The sequence below is a fragment of the Mangifera indica genome, chromosome 20 (assembly GCF_011075055.1).
Source record: "Mangifera indica cultivar Alphonso chromosome 20, CATAS_Mindica_2.1, whole genome shotgun sequence".
Lineage (NCBI taxonomy): Eukaryota > Viridiplantae > Streptophyta > Magnoliopsida > Sapindales > Anacardiaceae > Mangifera > Mangifera indica.
The window spans coordinates 2564543-2584146 of record NC_058156.1 but is presented as its reverse complement, the minus strand read 5'-3'; the positions used below and the strand labels follow the sequence as shown (position 1 = coordinate 2584146).

The window sequence follows — 19604 nt, the reverse complement described above, 5'->3', positions numbered from 1 at the left end:
AGCTTGCCAATGGGTGGACGAATCATATGACAGTGAAATTGAAAAAAATCAGCTATAAAAATCAAGCAGTGAAGACATACCCACCCACAGCCATTCCTGATTGAAAGACTTCACTAAATATTTACACAAATAAGCAATGCAACAAATTGAGGTTCCTACAAGACCAAGTACCAACAACTAATACTCACCAAAGCTGAAAACATTTGTTGACAAAAAATAAATGTGTAATTCGTGATGTTCATCTTGATGCCAAGATGAAAACGTTGTGTACCAAACAAATTGTGGTGCCTTAAAAAATTGGATCCTGCCTATCAAACAAAACGTGGCAGGAAAACAAAAAGGGGCATCTATACATTTGTTTCAAAATTCTATGTCAGTCTCTGCAATTGAATTCCTGTCTCTGTCATCCTGGTCATTCCTAAATAGAAACGTTCAAAGAAATAATTGATACATATCCGACACACCCAACATTTTGATTTGGCCAACCAATACCTAAAGTACCTAAACCCAAGCTGGCTTTATGGAGAAACAGATACTAAGAGAATGTAGGTTCTCAAAAACAACATACTGTCATACAAAGTAACATTAACAGCTTATGTTGGAGGGTCAAAAGTCACAGACCACAGACAATAAATGCAGAGGATTCAAAAATCAATCCCGATTATTCTCCAACTTTTTCAGATCAGTAATTCACACCTGAATTTTATTTATTCATGAAATTTCTCAAGTATCAAGAGTTCATCACCACCATCAATAATCAGAATCCACTAAAACTCATAGAATTCATAACATTAGTAACTAAGCCAAAAATATCACAATACATCACTAGTAATGATATTCACAGAACTTTGTTTTTCTTATTAGACATTAAAAGAAATTTCAACAACTGGACCCAAGTGCACGAAATATCAGAGGGAATCTTTAAAATTATTAGTTCAGTTTCTCCATGTTACAGGAGTCATCTTTAAGGCCAACTCAATTGAACATCAGTCCACAATGATAACACAAATGCAATTTGCAGACAAAATGCACAAGACAAAAGTTAATGTTGTAAATATACAGGATCATTATCAGCAATCTTATCTAATGGCTAAGATGGGCAAATATCTAAAACATATTAGATGAACTACAAGGAGGGTTAATAAATAAAATAGACTAACATAAGAATACAAGATCAACCACAGCAACTAAAACATGCCAGATCAAGAAAGCTCCTAGTATCAAAATTCAGCATCCACTCTGCTTATATATATGCAACTAAAAGAAAATGGATTGAGAAGGAAGCAAAGAAAGATAAATTAACATCAAAGTACATACAAAAGGACTTTCAGCATAAAGCAGATCAATTCAACCCCCATAATAAGGATTGGAAGAGGGATGGTTCTGGGTTCAAAAGTATATTTTCTTGATGCTTAAACGCCACTACGGGCACCAATTTTGAATGTGTGGGCAGCACAGTGCATGATTTCCAATAGTTAATATCTACAAAGGAGAAACTGATCTGCACCACCCAGAACAAATTCAACCAACACACAGCTCAGAAACCCAACAGATCTTTATGATAAAGTTGATACAGCAGAAGGATGGGGGTCGGAGGCTATGGACAACATCAAATAACTCACTTACCACCCAACCTCCATGAGCACATGTTAGACGACCTCTGCAGGTTAGCCACTGCCCATCCCTGAAGAAATGAAGAAAACAACAGGAGGACATTAAAAGAAGTAAATTTGAAACCAAACACAATAATAAAATAAAAAAGGGCATCTAAAATAACACAAGACAATACATAATAATGATATTTCAACCCTTTATAAAGAGAAGCACAAAAATTTTTTACATTTGATAGAAGGCACAAAAGGACAGATATTCCCAAAATCAATATCCTATATCTTTCCTAGTTAATAAAAAGTGGATTTTTTCTCTTAACAGAGTTCCTAGGAACCAGGTCACTATACCTTCCACAAAAATGAAATCTAGCCTAATGCCAAGCTTAATTAATTCAGCACAAAGTCATGTATTGAGACTATTGACAATTCGCAAAAACAAACTACACACGCATGGAGAAAACAAGTGAAGAACTTACAAGATTTCATGGGTCAGCAAATGGTGAAATATGAAATTAATATTGCCATGAAGGTCGCTTGTAGCCATCCCATCCTTCAGGTTCCTTCCTCTTCAGAATGCCACCAGGCATATATATTCTTGCTTGCTCCTCCGCCAGGGCCTGTGAACTAGCAACAGATAGTTGCCTTGGCACAAGAGGTAATGTCTCATCTCTACCTTCTATATCTGGGACTCCAGGTCCTGCATTTAAGTCTAGAGCCTGTCTTCCCCATTTCCAACCACTCTCGGCATTAGAATTGTTGCTACCATCAGGGAGGCTAACTACGTACGGCCTTGGGTAATGAGATGGGACTGCAGGTGTTGGTCCCAATATTTGTGAATTCATTGCAGGGAAGCATAGCCTCCCACCAGATGATGAATCCACATAGGCTGTTGAACCACCAGAGAAAGTGGCTGATGGAAGTGGAAAGGTGGTTCCAAAAGGGAAGATGGAATATTGGAAGTGAGTAGATGGAAAGGGAACGGCAGGAGAAGATGACAAAACTGGCCCCCTGAAAACATCAGGAACAAATGAGGTGCCAACAGAAGGGGGGGTCAACATCCTTTGGTGCGCACCCGGTGCAACAATTGAAAAAGGCTGCTGCTCTCTATCAGGCAATGATGGAACTGTGACAGTTGAATACGTGTTCCCTCTGGGATACCATGATGCAAGGTTTCCTGTATCAGCCGTGTTCATCCGGAGAACAGAAACCGGTGGCTGGGGTGGTATGCTTCTAGTGTTCTGATTGAACAATGCTGGATCTGTACTCATCTCATCAACTACAGGTCCATCATTCAAATCAAAGTCTCTACGAACACTCACTTCACCATTGAAAAGACCACCCGATGATGATGTGACAGGCTGAACTGGAATATCTGCTTTATGACCATTGCTTGTTGAGATATTACCATCAGTAAGCTCCTCAACTCTATTCAAATCTAGGTCAAGACCACCAGAGCACCGAGCAGGTGTGGAACCTATCCGTTCATGTGACACATCACGATTATTTGTAAGGCCAGATACACAAAATGTATCTTGAGTAGAGCCCCGAGAAACCAAATCCTCAAATATTCTCTCATCTGGTACATTTAAGTCAATATCCAAAGGAGGACGACTATGTTTTCCAGGTGTAGCATTGGAAAGAGATATGTTAGTTTCACCCAATGGAATCTCCAGAGCCTTTCTAGGTTCAGCCGGTCGAAATGCACTTGTTGCTGCAGACCCCTTCCAACCAAGTGCCCCTTTACTTCTCAGGAGGTCTTCTGGTGGAACAAAAGGCCCTTTTGCAGCAGCAGCTACTGTAATGGAAGCCAGAAGGCTACTAGAGACGGAAGAAACTGGGAATGGCAAAGGGCTAATCAATTGTTGAGCAGTACCTGAACAATCTGGGGCTGTCAGGTGATTCAACTCTCCATATTTTCCATCATCTCCACTAAAATTTTCATTTAGATCAAATTCAACTTTTGCTTCCATATCAGTCACACCTCCAGTGGAGAAAGACACATCGGCAGTGGTCGATGAAGAGACCTCTGCTTCATCTACCTCATCCCCAGTCAACTTAGGAACTCCCAGCCTCCCGTGCTGTCCTGTTTCTTGCACTTGCAATGCAGGGGGTACCTCTGGAGAAGCTGGACCAGCACAATGATGCTTTTTGCCCTCATTACTTTCTACTGTTTCCTCAATGTGCTCACACTTGTGATCAGAGACATCTAAGCCCGAATTCGGTTCGTTCTGATCCGAATGAGTCAAAGGAACTTTAGTTCTCCATTCAGTCTTCTGCTTTTCACCATCACTAAGATGACTAGTTACATCAACTTCATCAGCATTGTCAGCTTTCACTTCATCAACATTTTCAGAAGCCATATCTTTACCAGGACCAGACGTATGCAGCATTTTCGCATCTGTTCCTTTGACAAAGTCAAACTGTTTTACCACAGTAGAAAGTTTCTGTTCTGTCTGTATGTCGTTATTAAATCCATCATTCACATTTTTCTTAGTCTCACCATCAATTTCCGAAGATCGATATGATTGTGATACTTCAAGGGCTTCAGTCTCAACTTTTACAACAGGTTCAGAGACCCTATCCACAGTTAGTAAAGAGCTACTGATCTTTTGTTTAGCACCTGGACTGCCATCTGTATCCACTCTACTACCAGCCTTTCCCTCAAGATATTTGGCTGTAGCATCTGAGATCTCCTCATTTATATCTTGTTTCAAATTCTCAGATCTCTCCTGAAATGCATTTCTAGTCTGCGGCAAATCCACTGGGGAAATATTTATCTGTCCAGTTAGATCTCTTGCAGATTTCTCCAGATTAGTATCTGCATTCTTGGCTGGCAAAGTACGATCAACCTGCTTCCCATGTTCATCGTCGGCACCATCAATAGACTGACTCTGTTCTGGAGAAAGATTGACTCCCGGAGATGATTTTACTCTTGAATCTTTGTCATCACAGAGTTGCTCATGGACAGGAGTGTTTCTTCGTGGAGAGACATCTGGTGAAACTACGTCAGATTTGCACATCTCCCCAGCAGCCACACTTGCAAGCAGATTCATTCCGATATCATCCCCAACTGGCACAGATGCAGCTACTGCAGAATACTTGACCAAAGCACTGAAAGGAATTTGTTGCCGCTTTGTATTTTTATGTTCATTTCCTGATGATAAAGAAGCATCTTTCGAAATTTCAGTAAATGCCTTTGTATCATCATCAGTCTGACAGCCTGATGATTCAGGAGCAACAGATGGTGCCCCATCTCCCTCGTCAACTCCAAGAAGTGTGTCATTTTTTTCCTTGAGGTTACGATCAAACTGATCCTGCTTCTCTGAGAGAATGGGAGAGGATGCTATGCTGTTTGTGACCAGAGGATCTTCAAGAGATCCTGCACTGGCACTTTGGGCTGGACTGCGACCTCGATTTGGGATCTTAACTATTAGCTTGTGATTACTCCCCTCAACAGCAGATACATCTATTGCTTTGTCACTTGTTAAACTCGAATGATATGGTCTTTCTGAAGCTTGATTCCTGTGCTGAGAAGTTCTGTTTGATCCAGTTTCTCTTTGAACCCCTGAAAGATTTGAACAAGGGAAACCATTAACAGATTTTCGAGACCGTGAAGAACCAGAGGCCTTGTTTGTGGTCACTGAAGCAGCAGTAGAGCTCCTAACATCCTCTTTCCCAGAGCATCCCCCAGTTTTGGTATGATCAATGGAACAAGAGTGAGTATTGTTGTGGGACTGACCAGCACTGCTGCTTTTCTCATCCTTTGCCGGAGTTGAAGGTAGGTCAGTTGCACCACCACTAGCAGAATTGCGAGACTGTCCATCTTTTAGGTTTGAGCCCACAGATGTAGGTGATGTTGTTGATTTCACAGACACTTGAGATGCAAATGCTGACTTCATAGCGGTCTCCCCTGGCACAAGCTTGACTGAAGAAGTTTTAGAAGCAGTAGGCTGCATCACCAAGCTCTTTACAGAAACCTCAGAGAATCCACCTGACTGTCTGTTCCCACCAGGAGTAGCTTCTGGAAGCCTGGGTCTAGCTGACCAGGAGACAGCCTGATTTGGTTTCGCATCCATTTCAGCCTCAACACGTTTCTTCCAGGTGTCAACTAAACTCCTTGCCTTCTTTTGAATTTCCAAATTCTTGTGTGTACGCAAATGATTCACAGACTTTCCAATGTTACACATTTGCAGTGCATGAAGATTTATAGGCAGCTTATCAAGTGCACGAAGTAAAGTTAAGAGAAACTCCTCAACTGATTTATCACTGTCCTTGGGGCTGCTACCATCACCAATCTTTCCTTTGTGGACCTCTTGGAGCCATTCATCATACACAGGTAAACCCTTAAGCTGCACAAACCAATTAAGGCAATCATTGTTGTCTGTTGCAGCCACCACACCAGCAAGCATTGACCGGCAAACCAAATCTATTTTTTTCTCAGGTATCATGAGCTGCACCAATTTCTCTACCCCATCATAGTCTACAAGTCCCCCCTTATCTGTAAATTTAGCAATCTCAGATTTTAAACTATCCGTTCTATTATGACCAGAATCCCCATCCTCCATTCTTGAAGAACGTTCTCGCTTAACAGGCTCAGAGACCTGATCACCCCTTTCCCTTTTCTTCCCTTTTACTTGTGATGGATAGGAGGAAGCACTGTTTTGCACACTATCCGAACCATGTTTTGATTGTGAAGTAGAAGTTGGGCCATTCATTGGCTTTGGGGAACGGCCACCTGGGGGCACAGTTGCATGCATTTCTACACGAGTCTTATGCAATAATTGATCTATTTCTTCCTGTCGGTCCTAAGAAATAAAAGATATCGATCACCTGATAAGAGTAAAGAAACAGTAGCTAAAAAAGAAAAATATGGAATGCACAAGAGCTTAAAAGACTTACAGTCATATAGTCTTTATCAGTTAACCACCATAAACACTGTTTGGTAATATCATATACTTTGCGGCACACAAAAGAGACAATTCCTGATGGAAGTTCAACACCTTTTGGAAGGAATGCGACTTTACACGGATGCAATAAGGAAGCAGCAGGAATCTCATCCTTATGGAAGGAATAGAAAATTTCGTTTGGCGCAGCCTCCAATGGGAAGCGTTTGCCAAGTTTTACTTCAGCTGGTCGATAAAGCCAATTTACACTCAATGTTAACTTATTCTCTTTACCAACAGTCACTGAACGAATTATTCCAATGAAGGGAGGAGAATCCTTGGGAGGCAGGAAAAGTGCACAATCACCAACACTAATTTTGCGTCCATCCTGTGGAGAATATTTTGGAGCTTAGTGAACCAAAGAATGAGTTAACAGCATAAGAAATAAAATAGAGTATTCCACAAGTGAACAACTCTTTGGACTAACACAAAACCATAACATTTTATAATGATAAATCATTCCTAAAATCAGCATAATCTTCTTTATCATTAAAGCTGATTACATTTACTTACAAAACCACTACAACAACAGTTAACAATAGCTATCATCAAATTAAAAAATGATCATGAACTTTCGTAGATTCAAATACTTCTAAAGGCATGAATGCAATTAATCTCCCTAATTAAAACAGTCCCCATTAAGCAGTTTTAATTGCATCATATACTATAATCAACACATAAAGAACATGTAACAGGGAAGTGGCAATTTGGCACGAAAATACTATTCAAGAATATTATCTGGAAAAGGGTGGGTGTGAAATTGTTCCAGAGTGAGAAGTGAAACCCTTCCATCTCTAATTAGTCAAGAATCCCAATTTCTTTAGAAAGAAAAGATAGTAAAGTGCCTCAAGACCCATATCTGCTAAACTTTACAATACCTGTCCAACCTCTACACAATTATCCACAGAACCAATTATCAAAAAAATATGGGGAATTACCCCAAAAAAAAACCCTAACAATTAAGAGCATTATTGCATGTATGTCCTATATCCAAATTCATGGAAAAAAAATTGTAATATGTACTAGTTTCAGAACCACCTTTATTTTAGCAAGTTTCTGCTTTGACCGCCATGTTATCGAACATTCAGGCAATAACAGAGCTAGCAAAAGATTTGGATGGAGTGAGTCATACACTAGAGCTGGCTCAAAGTAGTTATTGACAACTAAAATCTTTTAATAGCAAGTTGAATCCAAAAATCCTCCAAATTGGACTGGTGAAATTAAGAGGAGAAAAGAAGACCTAACTAATACTACAAAACGGAGCAAATAAGGTATTAATGTAATGAATCTCCCAAAGAGTCCAAGAAAAAATTGATGAATTTATAAAATGCATATTTAGTTTTGTTGTTCACTGCATACCCTAACACGAATCATTTTAGATTAGTTCCGCCACAAATTCCTCAACATATTAAAGGCTACTCATACTAAACAAACTCCAAAGACACCAAAAAAAGAAAGTTAAAGCTTAAATTTAATCATTTCAAAATCAGTTCACTCCCTTAAATTTTCATGAACTAAGCCATAACATCTAATTCACTAAAATTTTGACAATTTTACAACAACAGCGAAATTTACAAACATGAGGCTCGTTTGTAACATCGGAACCCCAATCAAATAACCAACCAATAATCTAAAAGAGAGTGAGGAAAATCGACAAAAGTAGATGAATTACAAACATCCGTACAGAAATCAAAGAAACCCCAGAAAATCCCCACAAACCCAACAGATTGAAAGGGGCAAAAAAAAAGTACGAGAAAGAAAGCGAGAAATTGAAGGAGAATACCTTGGAGAAGAAAGTAGTTGAATTGGGAGAATAAGAAGCAGTGGCAGCACCATGAGCAAGTGCATCTAAAATCGGAGAGCCACGTGGAGGGACAGTCCACATGTGCCGTTTCCTCTGGTGGTCTTCCTCTTCACCAGCTCGCCATCCATGCATACGCATACGCATGATACCCTTGCATTTTGCCCTAAAACGAGCACCATCAATCCCTTTTTTTACCCTTGCTTTTATTCACCTATTCACGATTTTGAACTCACCCAACCCTAGATCATCAAACTTGTAATAAATAAAAAGTAAAACCCCCAACCCTAAATTCAAAAAAAAAAAACACACACACACATACACAATAATACTAATAAAATTAAAGAGATAAAAAACTGATCTAATTGCAGAGGAGATCCAGAAAGAATGCGACGATAGGAATAGGATTGACCTCACCCTCTCTCTTCGAAAAGAAAGAGAGAATCTAGAAAGAGAAAACGAAACAATGAAATGAATGAGAGAGACGGCAAAAAGGAAAGCTGTACGTGTTTTACTTGGTGAGTTGTAATTGGTATGACAGTTCCACGTCAGCCTTGTGACAACTTTGGCAAAATTCACCTTTTTGCATTTTTGGTATGATTTGGTTTTCATTTTCCCTTCCTTTTATTTATTGAGTCAATTTTCCACCCAAGGTTTGCCTTAAAAACCCGATTCCACCCTCTCCCTCCAAATCAAGTTAATTTTGAAGATTAAAAAATAATTTTTTATCATATTCAAACATTTTAAATATGATAATTTAACTTTTAAAAAGATTTAAAAACTCACAAATCAATTTTCGTAATCTATTCAAATCCCCGTATATTTTAAAACTATTATATATGACCTTAATAATTATAATATAACATTTACACTCATAATTTATCATATTTTATTCAATTTTTTATATTGTAACTATCAAAGACATATAATATTTTGAAAATTTACAAAAGGCTCCCAACTTTTTTGAATTTTTAATAACCATTTGAAAATTTTCAAAAAGACTTTAATATTTTAAAAAATCATAGTTCACACTCTAATATACAACTATAGAAAAAAATGAAATAAAAGTGAGAATAAAAAGAAAATGGAATAAAACACTTTTTATATAATTTAAATTTTTAAAAAAAATTTTTTTTTTTTATTAATGTAAGATTTTATGATAATTTTAAAATTTTAAAATTCTAAGCATCAATTATAGACTAATTACTGTTAAAAAATTTTATTAAAATAACAATTTTTTTTTTTCATCCTAATGAAAAATTCTAATATAAACTAACCCATAAATAAATACTTAGATTTTTAAAACCCCAAAGGCTGGGTTTTAGGAATAGGTTAAACCTTGCATAGGAAGAAGTCTTTCGGCCGTGTTGAAATGACAACTACTGGGATGAACCATGACAAACCAGTATGAGAAAGAAGGGAAGGGAGTAGGCTCCTATGCTTTGATAGAATTAAATATACAAATTCTATTTCAATCTAATGAAACATCAGTATCAACCCGCAGAGAAAAGGTAGTGCTAAATTGTTCCTTGAAAATTGTATAAAAATACACATATACAGCTCATTAAATCCAAGACGGCAACATTGTGATCTTCTTACAGTTTATCTAATCTATATATATATATATATATATATATATATATATATATATATATATATATATATATATATATATATATATATATATATATATATATGTAAATAGACCGTCAGTATTGCCTTGCCTTCTTGTTATTTCCCATGGTTGCTCCTCCTTCAACATGGCTACCAGTTATCCACCATACATACCATGCCTGATTTGCCAAACAGAAGCTCCATCATATTATAGCCACACTTCAATTCCATTCACCATTGCTCCCATTGTTGCATTTCCCTTAAGAATCCATACAATCACCTGATATTTCAGTATCAACATTCAAAAATGCACAATCTTTTTATTTGTTTTCCCCTTTCTATTATGGAAAGGTTTGGGTTTTCTTTTTAAATAAGAGTTTATTATTACATGGCCAATCAACTCTAGAAATGATCATAGCTAAAAATCAGAAAGTAGAATCATAAACATAAATAAGCTTTTGCTGAAATCAGATTGTGACAGTCATCAGCACTGGATTGCAGTCTAATTGTAGCACTGGATTGCAGTCTAATTGTTACCGGCTCCAAAAAAAACACAATAAAACCATACGTATACAGTTTTAAGTAAACAATTGAATACGCCAATGATGTGTCATAATGTAATTTGATGATTTTGAATCACAATTAAAATATCACCCAATCATATGATAATACATATCACGAGTATCAATTGTTTACTCAAAACTATGTACACATAGCATTGCTAAAAAAAATTAATAACCATTACAATAAACATGGAACTTGAAATTCAACTTCTAAACGAGTAGTACAAAGATGACACAGAGAACCAGTAAACCAGAGGATGTCCAATAGGAAGTGACATTGACTGATACAAGTGAAAAATCAGAAAAACATAATCAACCAAGGCTAACTTATGCTCCACTATTTGCACTAAGTTATACTACCTTGTCTATCCCTAAGCTGATTATAAGAAACCATTAATAAATTAGTAAAATTCAGTCCAATTTCCCTAAATGAACAAATAGTGACCATAGGCTTGAGTCTCATAACTCCAGGCTATATGACTATCAATTCAAGAAGATATGTAATTTCATGATAGGCTGGGTAGGTAAAATGACCATAGTGTCTACAAGATAAAACAAAAGAAAAATGAATACCATAGGCCTGAGTCTCATAACTCCAGGCTATATGACTATCAATTCAAGAAAAAATGTACTTTCATGATACGCTGGGTGGGTAAAATGACCATAGTGCCTATAAGATAAAACAAAAGTAAAATGAATAAGTAGAGAAGATATACAAGGAAGCAAAGGCAAGTAATCTAAAAAATTTGGCTTAAAGCAGATGACAAAATAAATTTGCCATTATCAGGAGGTTGAGAGAGGGAGGGTGCTGTTGGTCCAAAAGTATATAGTACTAAAGAAACTAAACACCAGTATGGACACCAACTTAGAATGTCAGGGTAATACAGTCCAAGCTTTCCAACAGTCAAATATCTACAAAGGGGAAACTGATATGCAGCCACCCATGGCAAAGTCAACTAACAAGGAGATTAATGACCAATTAGCAACTCTTTTACAATACAATTGATACAGCAGAAGGCTGGGGGTTGGAGACAACTGAAAACAACATCAAATAACTCACTTACCACCCATCCTCCAGTGCACACAAGTTACATGACGACCTCTCGGGATTAGCCAATGCCCATCCTCAAATAACTGGGGAACTGGAAAAGAATCAAATTATTATAGACAGAGGAGACAACAAATGCAACTACTACTAAATAATAGATTTTAAACATGCGTACAAGGACTAAGATTGTCAAGTTAAACCACAAGAACAATGGGGATAAAAAAGCAGCTGTAGCGCACAACTTCTGAAATATTTCATCCAATGGTGCACAAGTGCGACTAAAAAAGACAATTGATAGCAGAGGAAATGCCAAAAGCTGTCCTGAACCTCATTTAATTTTATTTCTGTTTTGATTTCTTTTCTTTTTCCTTGAAAACAGGTAACCAGACCTTGCACAAGCTAGTTAAGTCCTAGACCAGTAACCAAAAAAGAAAAATTGTAGCTAGCATTGAGTGAGGTCTCTGACTCTTTCTTATCAATGGCCCAAAGAACAGTGCGGCCTATAAGAGTGGAAATGAATAAAAACTTACGAGCTTTCATGGGTCATTGGGTTGAAACACTAGCAATTGCTACCGCCAAGAGGACTGCTTGTAGCCATCCCACCCTCCCTCAGGTTCCTTCCTCTTCAAAATGCCATCCGCCACTTGACACATCCTTGGTTGCTCTTCTGCTGGTGCATGTGAACTGGCAACAGACAATAGTCTCGGTGCAAGGGGTGTCATCTCATCTCTACCTTCTATGTCTGGGCCACCCGGCCCTGCATTCAAATCTAGGCCGTGCCTTCCCCATTTCTTACTGCTCTCAGCACCAACGCCATTGCTTCCATCTGCTAGATTAACAACATAAGGCCTAGGGTAATGGGACGGGACTGTGCCAGCAGGTCCTAATAATTGTGAATTGACTCCAGGGAAGCATAGCCTCCCACCAGACGATGAATCCGCATATGTTGTTGAACCACCAGAAAAGGTGGCCAAGGACAGAGGAAAACTGGTAGCCAAAGGGAATACAGGATACTGAAATGAGGTGGATGAAAAGTTCACAGCTGGAGAAGATGACAGCACCGAGGCCCTGAAAACATCAGGACTAAATGGAGTGGCAGCAGTAGGACCCAACATTCTTTGGGGCCCACCAGTTGCAACTATGGGAAAAGGCTGCTCTCCTCTATCAGGCAAGATAGAAGGAATTGATATGGCAGAGTAGTTCCCAGTGGGAAACCATGAGGAGATATTCCCTGTCTCAGAGTTACTCCCCCGAAAGCCAGAAACAGATGGCTGGGATGGCACACTACATCTAAGGTGCTGGCTAAACAGTGATGGTTCAGCACTCACCTCATCAACAACAGGCCCATCATTCAAATCAAAGTCCCTGCAGAAACCCACCTCACCATTATGACCACTCGATGATGATTTTAGAGGCTGATGTGGTACAACTGGTCTACCAACATTGCTTGATGAGAGACTACCAAAATCAGTAAGAGGCTCTTCAACTCTATTTAAATCAAGATCAAGTCTCCCAAAGCACCGCACAGGTGCAGAACTAGTAGATTCACGTGCAAAGTCTCTATTATTTGTGTGCTCAGATGCAGAAGCTCTAGAAGCTAAATCATCAAGGATTCTCTCATCCGGTACATTCAAATCAATATCCAATGGAGGCCGAGTGTGTTTGCTGGCAGTGGCATCAAGAGGTGAAACACTACTTGTAGTCAGCGACATCTCCAAAACCTTTCTTGGTTCAGCTGGCCGAAATGCACTTGTGGCCGCTGATCCCTTCCAACCAAGAGCTACTTTACTCCTCAATAGGTCCTCTGGAGGAACAAAAGGCCCTTTTGCAGCCGCAGCCACTGTAATTGAAGCAGGAAGGCTACTTGACACAGAAGAAACAGCAAATGGTAATGGGCTCATCAACTGAATAGTACTTTTACATCCTGAGCTTACCAAGTTATTTGACTCCCCATATTTCCCATCATCCACATTAAAGCCTTCATTCAAATCAAATTCCACTTTTGCATCCATATCTGAACCCCTTGCAGCAGGGAAGGAAGGATCTGCAGTGGTGGATGTGGATTCCTCTGCTTCGTCTACTTCTGACTTAGAGCCCCTGGATCTTACGCATTGTTCTGCTTCTTGAAATTGCGATACAGGAGACGCCTTTGAAGTAGCTGGCCCACCAGAGCATTCAACATTAACCTCATTAGCTTCTGAACTTTCCTCTACAGTCTCACCCTTGTGATCAATAAAAGCTGAATCGGAAACAGCTACAACTCGGTTCTCACAAATTGTAGAAGCATGACTGTCCCATTCAGCTTTTTGCTTTTCAGTGTCTTTTACATATGACTGACCATCCATCTCTTCAGCCTTCTCAAACTTAAAATCATCAACAGTAACTGAATTTATATCCTTGAAAGAATCAGAGGGAACCAACCGTCCCTCATCTGTTTTTTTAACAAACTCAGGATACATCACAGTAGCAGGCTTAGAATTGTTATGCACACCAGTATTTAACCCTTCACAAATCTTTTTATTCTTCTCACTTTCAATCTCATAAGATGGGTTAAATGATCCTTCAATATCTTTGGTTTCACTTTCTAAACCTGATTCAGAGACCTTATCTTCAGTTAACAAAGACCCACTTATCTTCTGTTTGGTACCTGGAATGCCGCCACAGCGCACTCCACTAACCTTCTCTACAAGCTCTTTGCCTTCTTCACCATCAAAGTTCTTCTCTCCAATGCTGGCAGAAGGTGCAACCTGTGCAACCCCAATTGCATCTTCTGAATTTTCATTACTTTCTAGACATGACTCTCCAGTCTGCTGCAAACCCATATTTGAAGTTGTTAAATGTCCGCCAAGGTCCCTGGCAGGTTTCTCTTGACAAAACAAGGAACTGTTTCTACCATCTGTATTCTTAGCCCAAACAGTACTAGAAGGAACCTGCTTCTCATGCTCATCATCAGCAGAATCAATGGACTTGCTTTGGTCTTGGCCAAGATCATGTCGAGGAGATGATTTTATTCTTGAATCATTGACATCACAGTGATCCACAACAGGGGTATTCCGTTGAGGAGAATCATCTGGTGAAACCATGCCAGATTTCGAAATCTCCCCGGCAGCCACACTAGCAAGCAGATTCATCCCAGCATCATCCCCTACTGGCATAGATGCCTTGGCTTCAGAGTACTTGACACAACTTTCAATCAGAGCATGCATAAACGAACCTTCACGCAATTTCCCTGATATGAGATCATTTCCCGATGATGAGGAAGCAGCCTTAGAAACCTCAACCATTTTTCCAGTCTCGTCCCCAGTTCTTCCACGCTCTTCCTCAGGAACAGTAGCAGGAGATCCATCTCCCTCATCAGACCCAGTTAGCACATCTTTAAAATCATTGCTCTGCCAAGATTCATTATTTACATCAGAGGGAATATTAGGTCGATAGCCATCACTCTTCTCCTTTAAGTTACAATCAAATTGATCATGTTTATCCAAAAGCACAGGAGAAGAAGCTCTGCTGTTCATCACTGAAGGTTCATCAAACGATGCTGCACAGGCACTTTGTGCAGGACTACGACCATGATTTGGAATTTTAACAATCAATTTATGACTATTCCCCTCTACCATGGGCATAACAGGTGCCTTTTCAGAAGTTACACCAGACTCCGATAATTTTTCTGAAGCTGGATTTCTGCGTGAGGAAGAATTTCTGCTTGACCCATGATCCCTCTGACCACCAGATTGAGCTGGCCCAAGGAAGCCATTCTTCAATTTTCGAGCCCGTGAAGAACCACCAGAGATCTTATTCACAGTCATTGAACCAGCTGTTGAACTCCTTGCATCCTCCTTCCCAGAGAAACCCCCGGCTTTTGCATGGTCACTGGAACAAGACTGACTATTATTATGGGACTGACTGGAACTGCTGCTTTTCTCGTCTCTAGCTGGTGTTGAAGGAAGATCAGAGGCACCACTAACACTAGCATTTCGTGGTTGTCCATCTTTAAGGTTTGTACTCCCTGAAGCAGCTGAAGGAGATGATTTTACACACCCTGGAGATGCAGATGCAGATTTTGTAGCAATCTCCCCCTGGACAAGCTTGACTGAAGCATTTTTTGAAGCAGAAAGTTGCATTGCGGAGCTCTTAATGGCAACGTCAGAAGATCCACCAGAATTTCTGCTTCCACCATGGGAAACTTCTGAATTCCGTGTTCTAGAAGGCCAGGATACAACCTGACCTGAACCAGATTTTGCATCCATTTCAGCCTCAACACGTTTCTTCCATGTGTCAACCAAGCTCCTAGCTTTCTTCTGAATTTCCATGTTCTTATGTGAACGCAAATGATTCACAGACTTACCAATATTACACATTTGCAAGGCATGAAGATTTATCGGCAGCTTATCAAGCGCACGAAGTGAAACTAGGAGAAATTCCTCAATAGATTTATCACCATCCTTAGGGCAACTACCATCACCGAGTTTACCTTTATGGACCTCCTGGAGCCATTCATCAAAGACAGGCAAACCCTTAAGCTGCACAAACCTACCGAGGTAATCAATTTTATCTGTTGCTGCCACCACACCAGCAAGTATAGATCGGCAAACCAAGTCTATCTTCTTCTCATTTTTCTCAAGCACCATGAGCTGTACCAACTTTTCCACCCCCTCAAAATCTACAAGACCACCTTTCTCCGTGATTTTGGCAATCTCAGATCTTAATATAGTTTCTGATCTAGTATGACCAAATTCCCCATCATCCATCTTTGTTGAGCGTTCTCTTTTAACAGGCTCCAGGCCTTGATCTCCCCGCTCCCTTTTCTTCCCCTTAACTTGTGAAGGAAATGAGGCACTGTTCTGTACACTATCAGAACCTGGTTTTAACGGTGATGTTGATGTTGGACCATTTATTCGCTTTGGAGAACAGCCAGCAGGCTGCACTGTTGTATGCATCTCTATACGTGTCTTAGATAAAAGCTGATCTATTTCTTCCTGCCGACCCTGAAAAAGAAGATGTATAAATTACTACTTAAGAATCAACCCCCTAACTTAAGATGAAGCAACACAAGAAGTTGCATACAAGACTTACATCAATAAAATCTTGATCAGTTAGCCACCATAAACACTTGCGTTGAATATCATAAACCCGCCGACACACAAATGAGCAAAATCCTGACGGAAGTTCAACACCTTTTGGAAGGAATGCAACTTTACACGGATGCAGTAAGGAAGCAGCAGGAATCTCATCCTTGTGAAAGGAAAAGAAGATTTCGTTTGGCGCAGCTTCCAACAGGATGCCTTTGCCAAGTTTTACCTCAGTGGAACGATAAAGCCAATTAACCCTTAACTTTAACTTGTTCTCTTCGCCAGAAATCAGTGAACGAATTAATCCAATGAAAGGTGGGGAATCCTGGGGTGGTTTGAAAAGAGCACAATCTCCTATGCTAACCTTGCGTCCATCCTGTGGAGAATAACAGGAAAATTTCGTTTGATGAACACAAGACTGACTTAACTGAAAGGAAAATTATGTTATGTAGGACCTTTAAAGACACAATAATGAACTGACTGACCCCAAAAGAAGAATAAAAAACCAGCAGATAAAGATCACCAACATACATGGAAAAAGAAAATTTGAGTACCAACTACATATAGAAATTACCATCATCACCATCTCAACTTTGCTTTATTGAAGCTACATACAAAAATATATTGACATAAACACATAAAGTTACGAATTCAAATATATTGACTTAAACACATCCAATTAAACTTTTCTGTTGCATTTGTTAACCAAGAAAGCACTGTATTTAAATTTAAATAAGCAAACGAAAAGGTGAGTTATTCACTAATCCACAATGAGAGCTACTTAAAATACATCCAATTAAACTTTTCTGTTGCATCTGCCAAAGCACACAACCAAGCTCGTAGTGATGGCAAGAAAAGAGATGAAAATCTAGAATATCTAATTTTTCATGAATTCAGGCTTTCTTCAATAATAAATATTTGAAGAATTAACATTCTCAGCTCACACCTTTTGAGCTTCAACCAGACATTCTAAACCTTTAATAAGACTTCTTGACACATCAAAGAAACTCATAAGAATAACAAAGTGAACATGTATCCAAGATTCAACAAAAAATTATATTACAAGTGGATGTATAAACGCTGGGACGCAATATATAGCAATAAGAACAACCCTGGGACTATAGATAATCCTTAATTTTTTACATTCTACATTTTTTGGGCGTATAAATATCCATTCCTTTCTATGTATAAACCCAAATTTACTTTGTCATATCCCAAATTCTTGAGGACAGTTATCAAGAAAGGAAAGCAAATGATTCAACATCAACTTCTTGCACCTAGCAGGGAGATCCATTTCCAGCAGCCAAACATTTCTAACCGTGTTTCCCTGACTCTGGCTTTATGACATCAACTCAAAGCCTTGGTTTTCTTACTCCAATGGACATGAGGACATTTTCCTAAAATTGATCTCTTCCTTTCATCAATTTATCTAGACTTCAAAATACTCTATCATCATTCATCTCTAAGTCGCTAATTGAATCACATGGCATATTTCATGTATCAGCAACCAGCAATACTTCTAACCCTTTTAGTTAAGCTCCAATCTAACAAAACCCACATTACTTACTTCCTTAAGATACAATCTATTCATTGAAGAATAGCTCCACCCGTATGCATAGGAAGCAAAGACTACATCTCCAGAATATTATTCAAGAGAAAAATCAGAAGGTAATTGACACATAAATAATAAGTCAATCAAGTGAGAGCACGATTCGAGAAACTGGCTTGCTTCCCTCAATTTTATACCAATTAAACACGTCATACCACAAAACTTCGGAAAATCTCCAAATAACTTGACATCGATTAATCCAAAACCTCATAAATATGACATGTCGTACTCACCCTCCAACAAACCACATCTCCAACATTAAAAATAACGGGCATCTTTATACATATATATATGGAACGTTTTCAACTATTTAAGGATCAAAAAGAAAATCTAATAAACTAATTAAATACAACTCCGAAGAATAAAACAAAAACCTAACATCATGAAATACCTTATTAAACGAATTAGCTGAAATGGAAGAAGAAGAAGATGAAGAAGAAGAACCATCACCAGCTATGCTCGCACGTGATGGGACAGTCCACATGTGCCGACCCGCCCGTTTGCTCTCCTCTTCACCTGTCTTCCAGCCATGCATACACATAATACCTTTGCATTTTGTCCTAAAACGACTACCATCAATTCACTCCCCTCAAATTTTTTTCCCAAAATAGCCCTCTCCCTAATTTACTCTAGATCCTACCGGACCCAAATCAAAAACCCTAGCCAACCCTCACCATAAAAAAAAAACTAATTGAAATCCCAAATTTCAGGTTTTGGTTCAGTAGAATTCCTCTACACAGATCTAATTGAAGGTCAGATCGTGAAATCGTGATCGAGATTAAGAAAAAGATTTGGAATTCAAGCCGTCGATCTAGAGAGAGAGTAAAATCAAAGAGGAATCGAAGAGAGAGAGACAGCAAAAGGAACGATGTACTTGGTTACTTGGTAGGCAGAAACGGGAAAGAGCTGGGCAGTTGGGCAATTTGGGCACACAGGGAAATGATAGAGCGACCTCACGGTGAGTTATAGTGAAATGATTTCACGGGAAATGTGACACAACACAAGTGAACTGACTGCATGAACGTTGACTGATCACAGCGTATTTGACTTTTTGAGTTTTTAATTTAAGTGGTGTCTGGGAATTTTGTTGTTATTACAAGGCCAAACGACTATCTCCAACCCAAGATATCGCTTAAATAGTTAAATAATTTATAAATAAATTTACGTTAAAATTTTTTATTAAGAATAAAAATAAAATTATTATTTAATTACTAAATTCTAAAATTTTAAAAAATTATATCATTTTTTCTCTTTAACTTAAAAAATTAATAATTTTCTTATGATTAAACTTTGAAAAATTGTATTTCCACATCAGAGGTTTCAATTTTTCAAACAATTTCTCCCTTT

The 19604-nt window shown here is 38.7% G+C and overlaps 2 protein-coding genes across 10 annotated transcripts; both read right to left on the bottom strand.

Moving 5' to 3' along the window:
• Positions 1 to 1195: 1195 nt before the first annotated feature.
• On the bottom strand, positions 1196 to 8826 carry LOC123204262. 5 transcript variants are annotated; one of them, XR_006499487.1, is made up of 5 exons: positions 8337 to 8826; positions 6510 to 6881; positions 2087 to 6415; positions 1627 to 1692; positions 1196 to 1501 (listed from the first exon to the last, which is right to left on the bottom strand). XR_006499487.1 is itself a non-coding variant. In XM_044620864.1 (4 exons), exons 1-3 carry the CDS (start codon positions 8499 to 8501, stop codon positions 2123 to 2125), a joined length of 4830 nt encoding a protein of 1609 aa, XP_044476799.1. In that variant the 5' UTR covers positions 8502 to 8826; the 3' UTR covers positions 1196 to 1692; positions 2087 to 2122. The 5 variants fall into 5 exon arrangements, 3 of the variants coding, with proteins under 3 accessions (XP_044476799.1, XP_044476800.1, XP_044476801.1); XR_006499488.1 differs by having other exon boundaries at positions 1627 to 1684; XM_044620864.1 differs by having other exon boundaries at positions 1196 to 1692.
• A 1015-nt stretch (positions 8827 to 9841) lies between these two features.
• Positions 9842 to 19182, bottom strand: LOC123204145. 5 transcript variants are annotated; one of them, XR_006499449.1, is made up of 5 exons: positions 18649 to 19181; positions 16653 to 17024; positions 12110 to 16564; positions 11596 to 11673; positions 9842 to 10248 (listed from the first exon to the last, which is right to left on the bottom strand). XR_006499449.1 is itself a non-coding variant. In XM_044620721.1 (4 exons), the coding sequence occupies exons 1-3, from the start codon at positions 18796 to 18798 to the stop codon at positions 12149 to 12151; spliced, it is 4938 nt and encodes a 1645-aa protein (XP_044476656.1). In that variant the 5' UTR covers positions 18799 to 19182; the 3' UTR covers positions 9842 to 10248; positions 12110 to 12148. The 5 variants fall into 5 exon arrangements, 2 of the variants coding, with proteins under 2 accessions (XP_044476656.1, XP_044476657.1); XR_006499448.1 differs by having other exon boundaries at positions 9842 to 10227; XR_006499450.1 differs by lacking the exon at positions 9842 to 10248 and adding an exon at positions 10577 to 11201.
• Between the last annotated feature and the right edge of the window lie 422 nt (positions 19183 to 19604).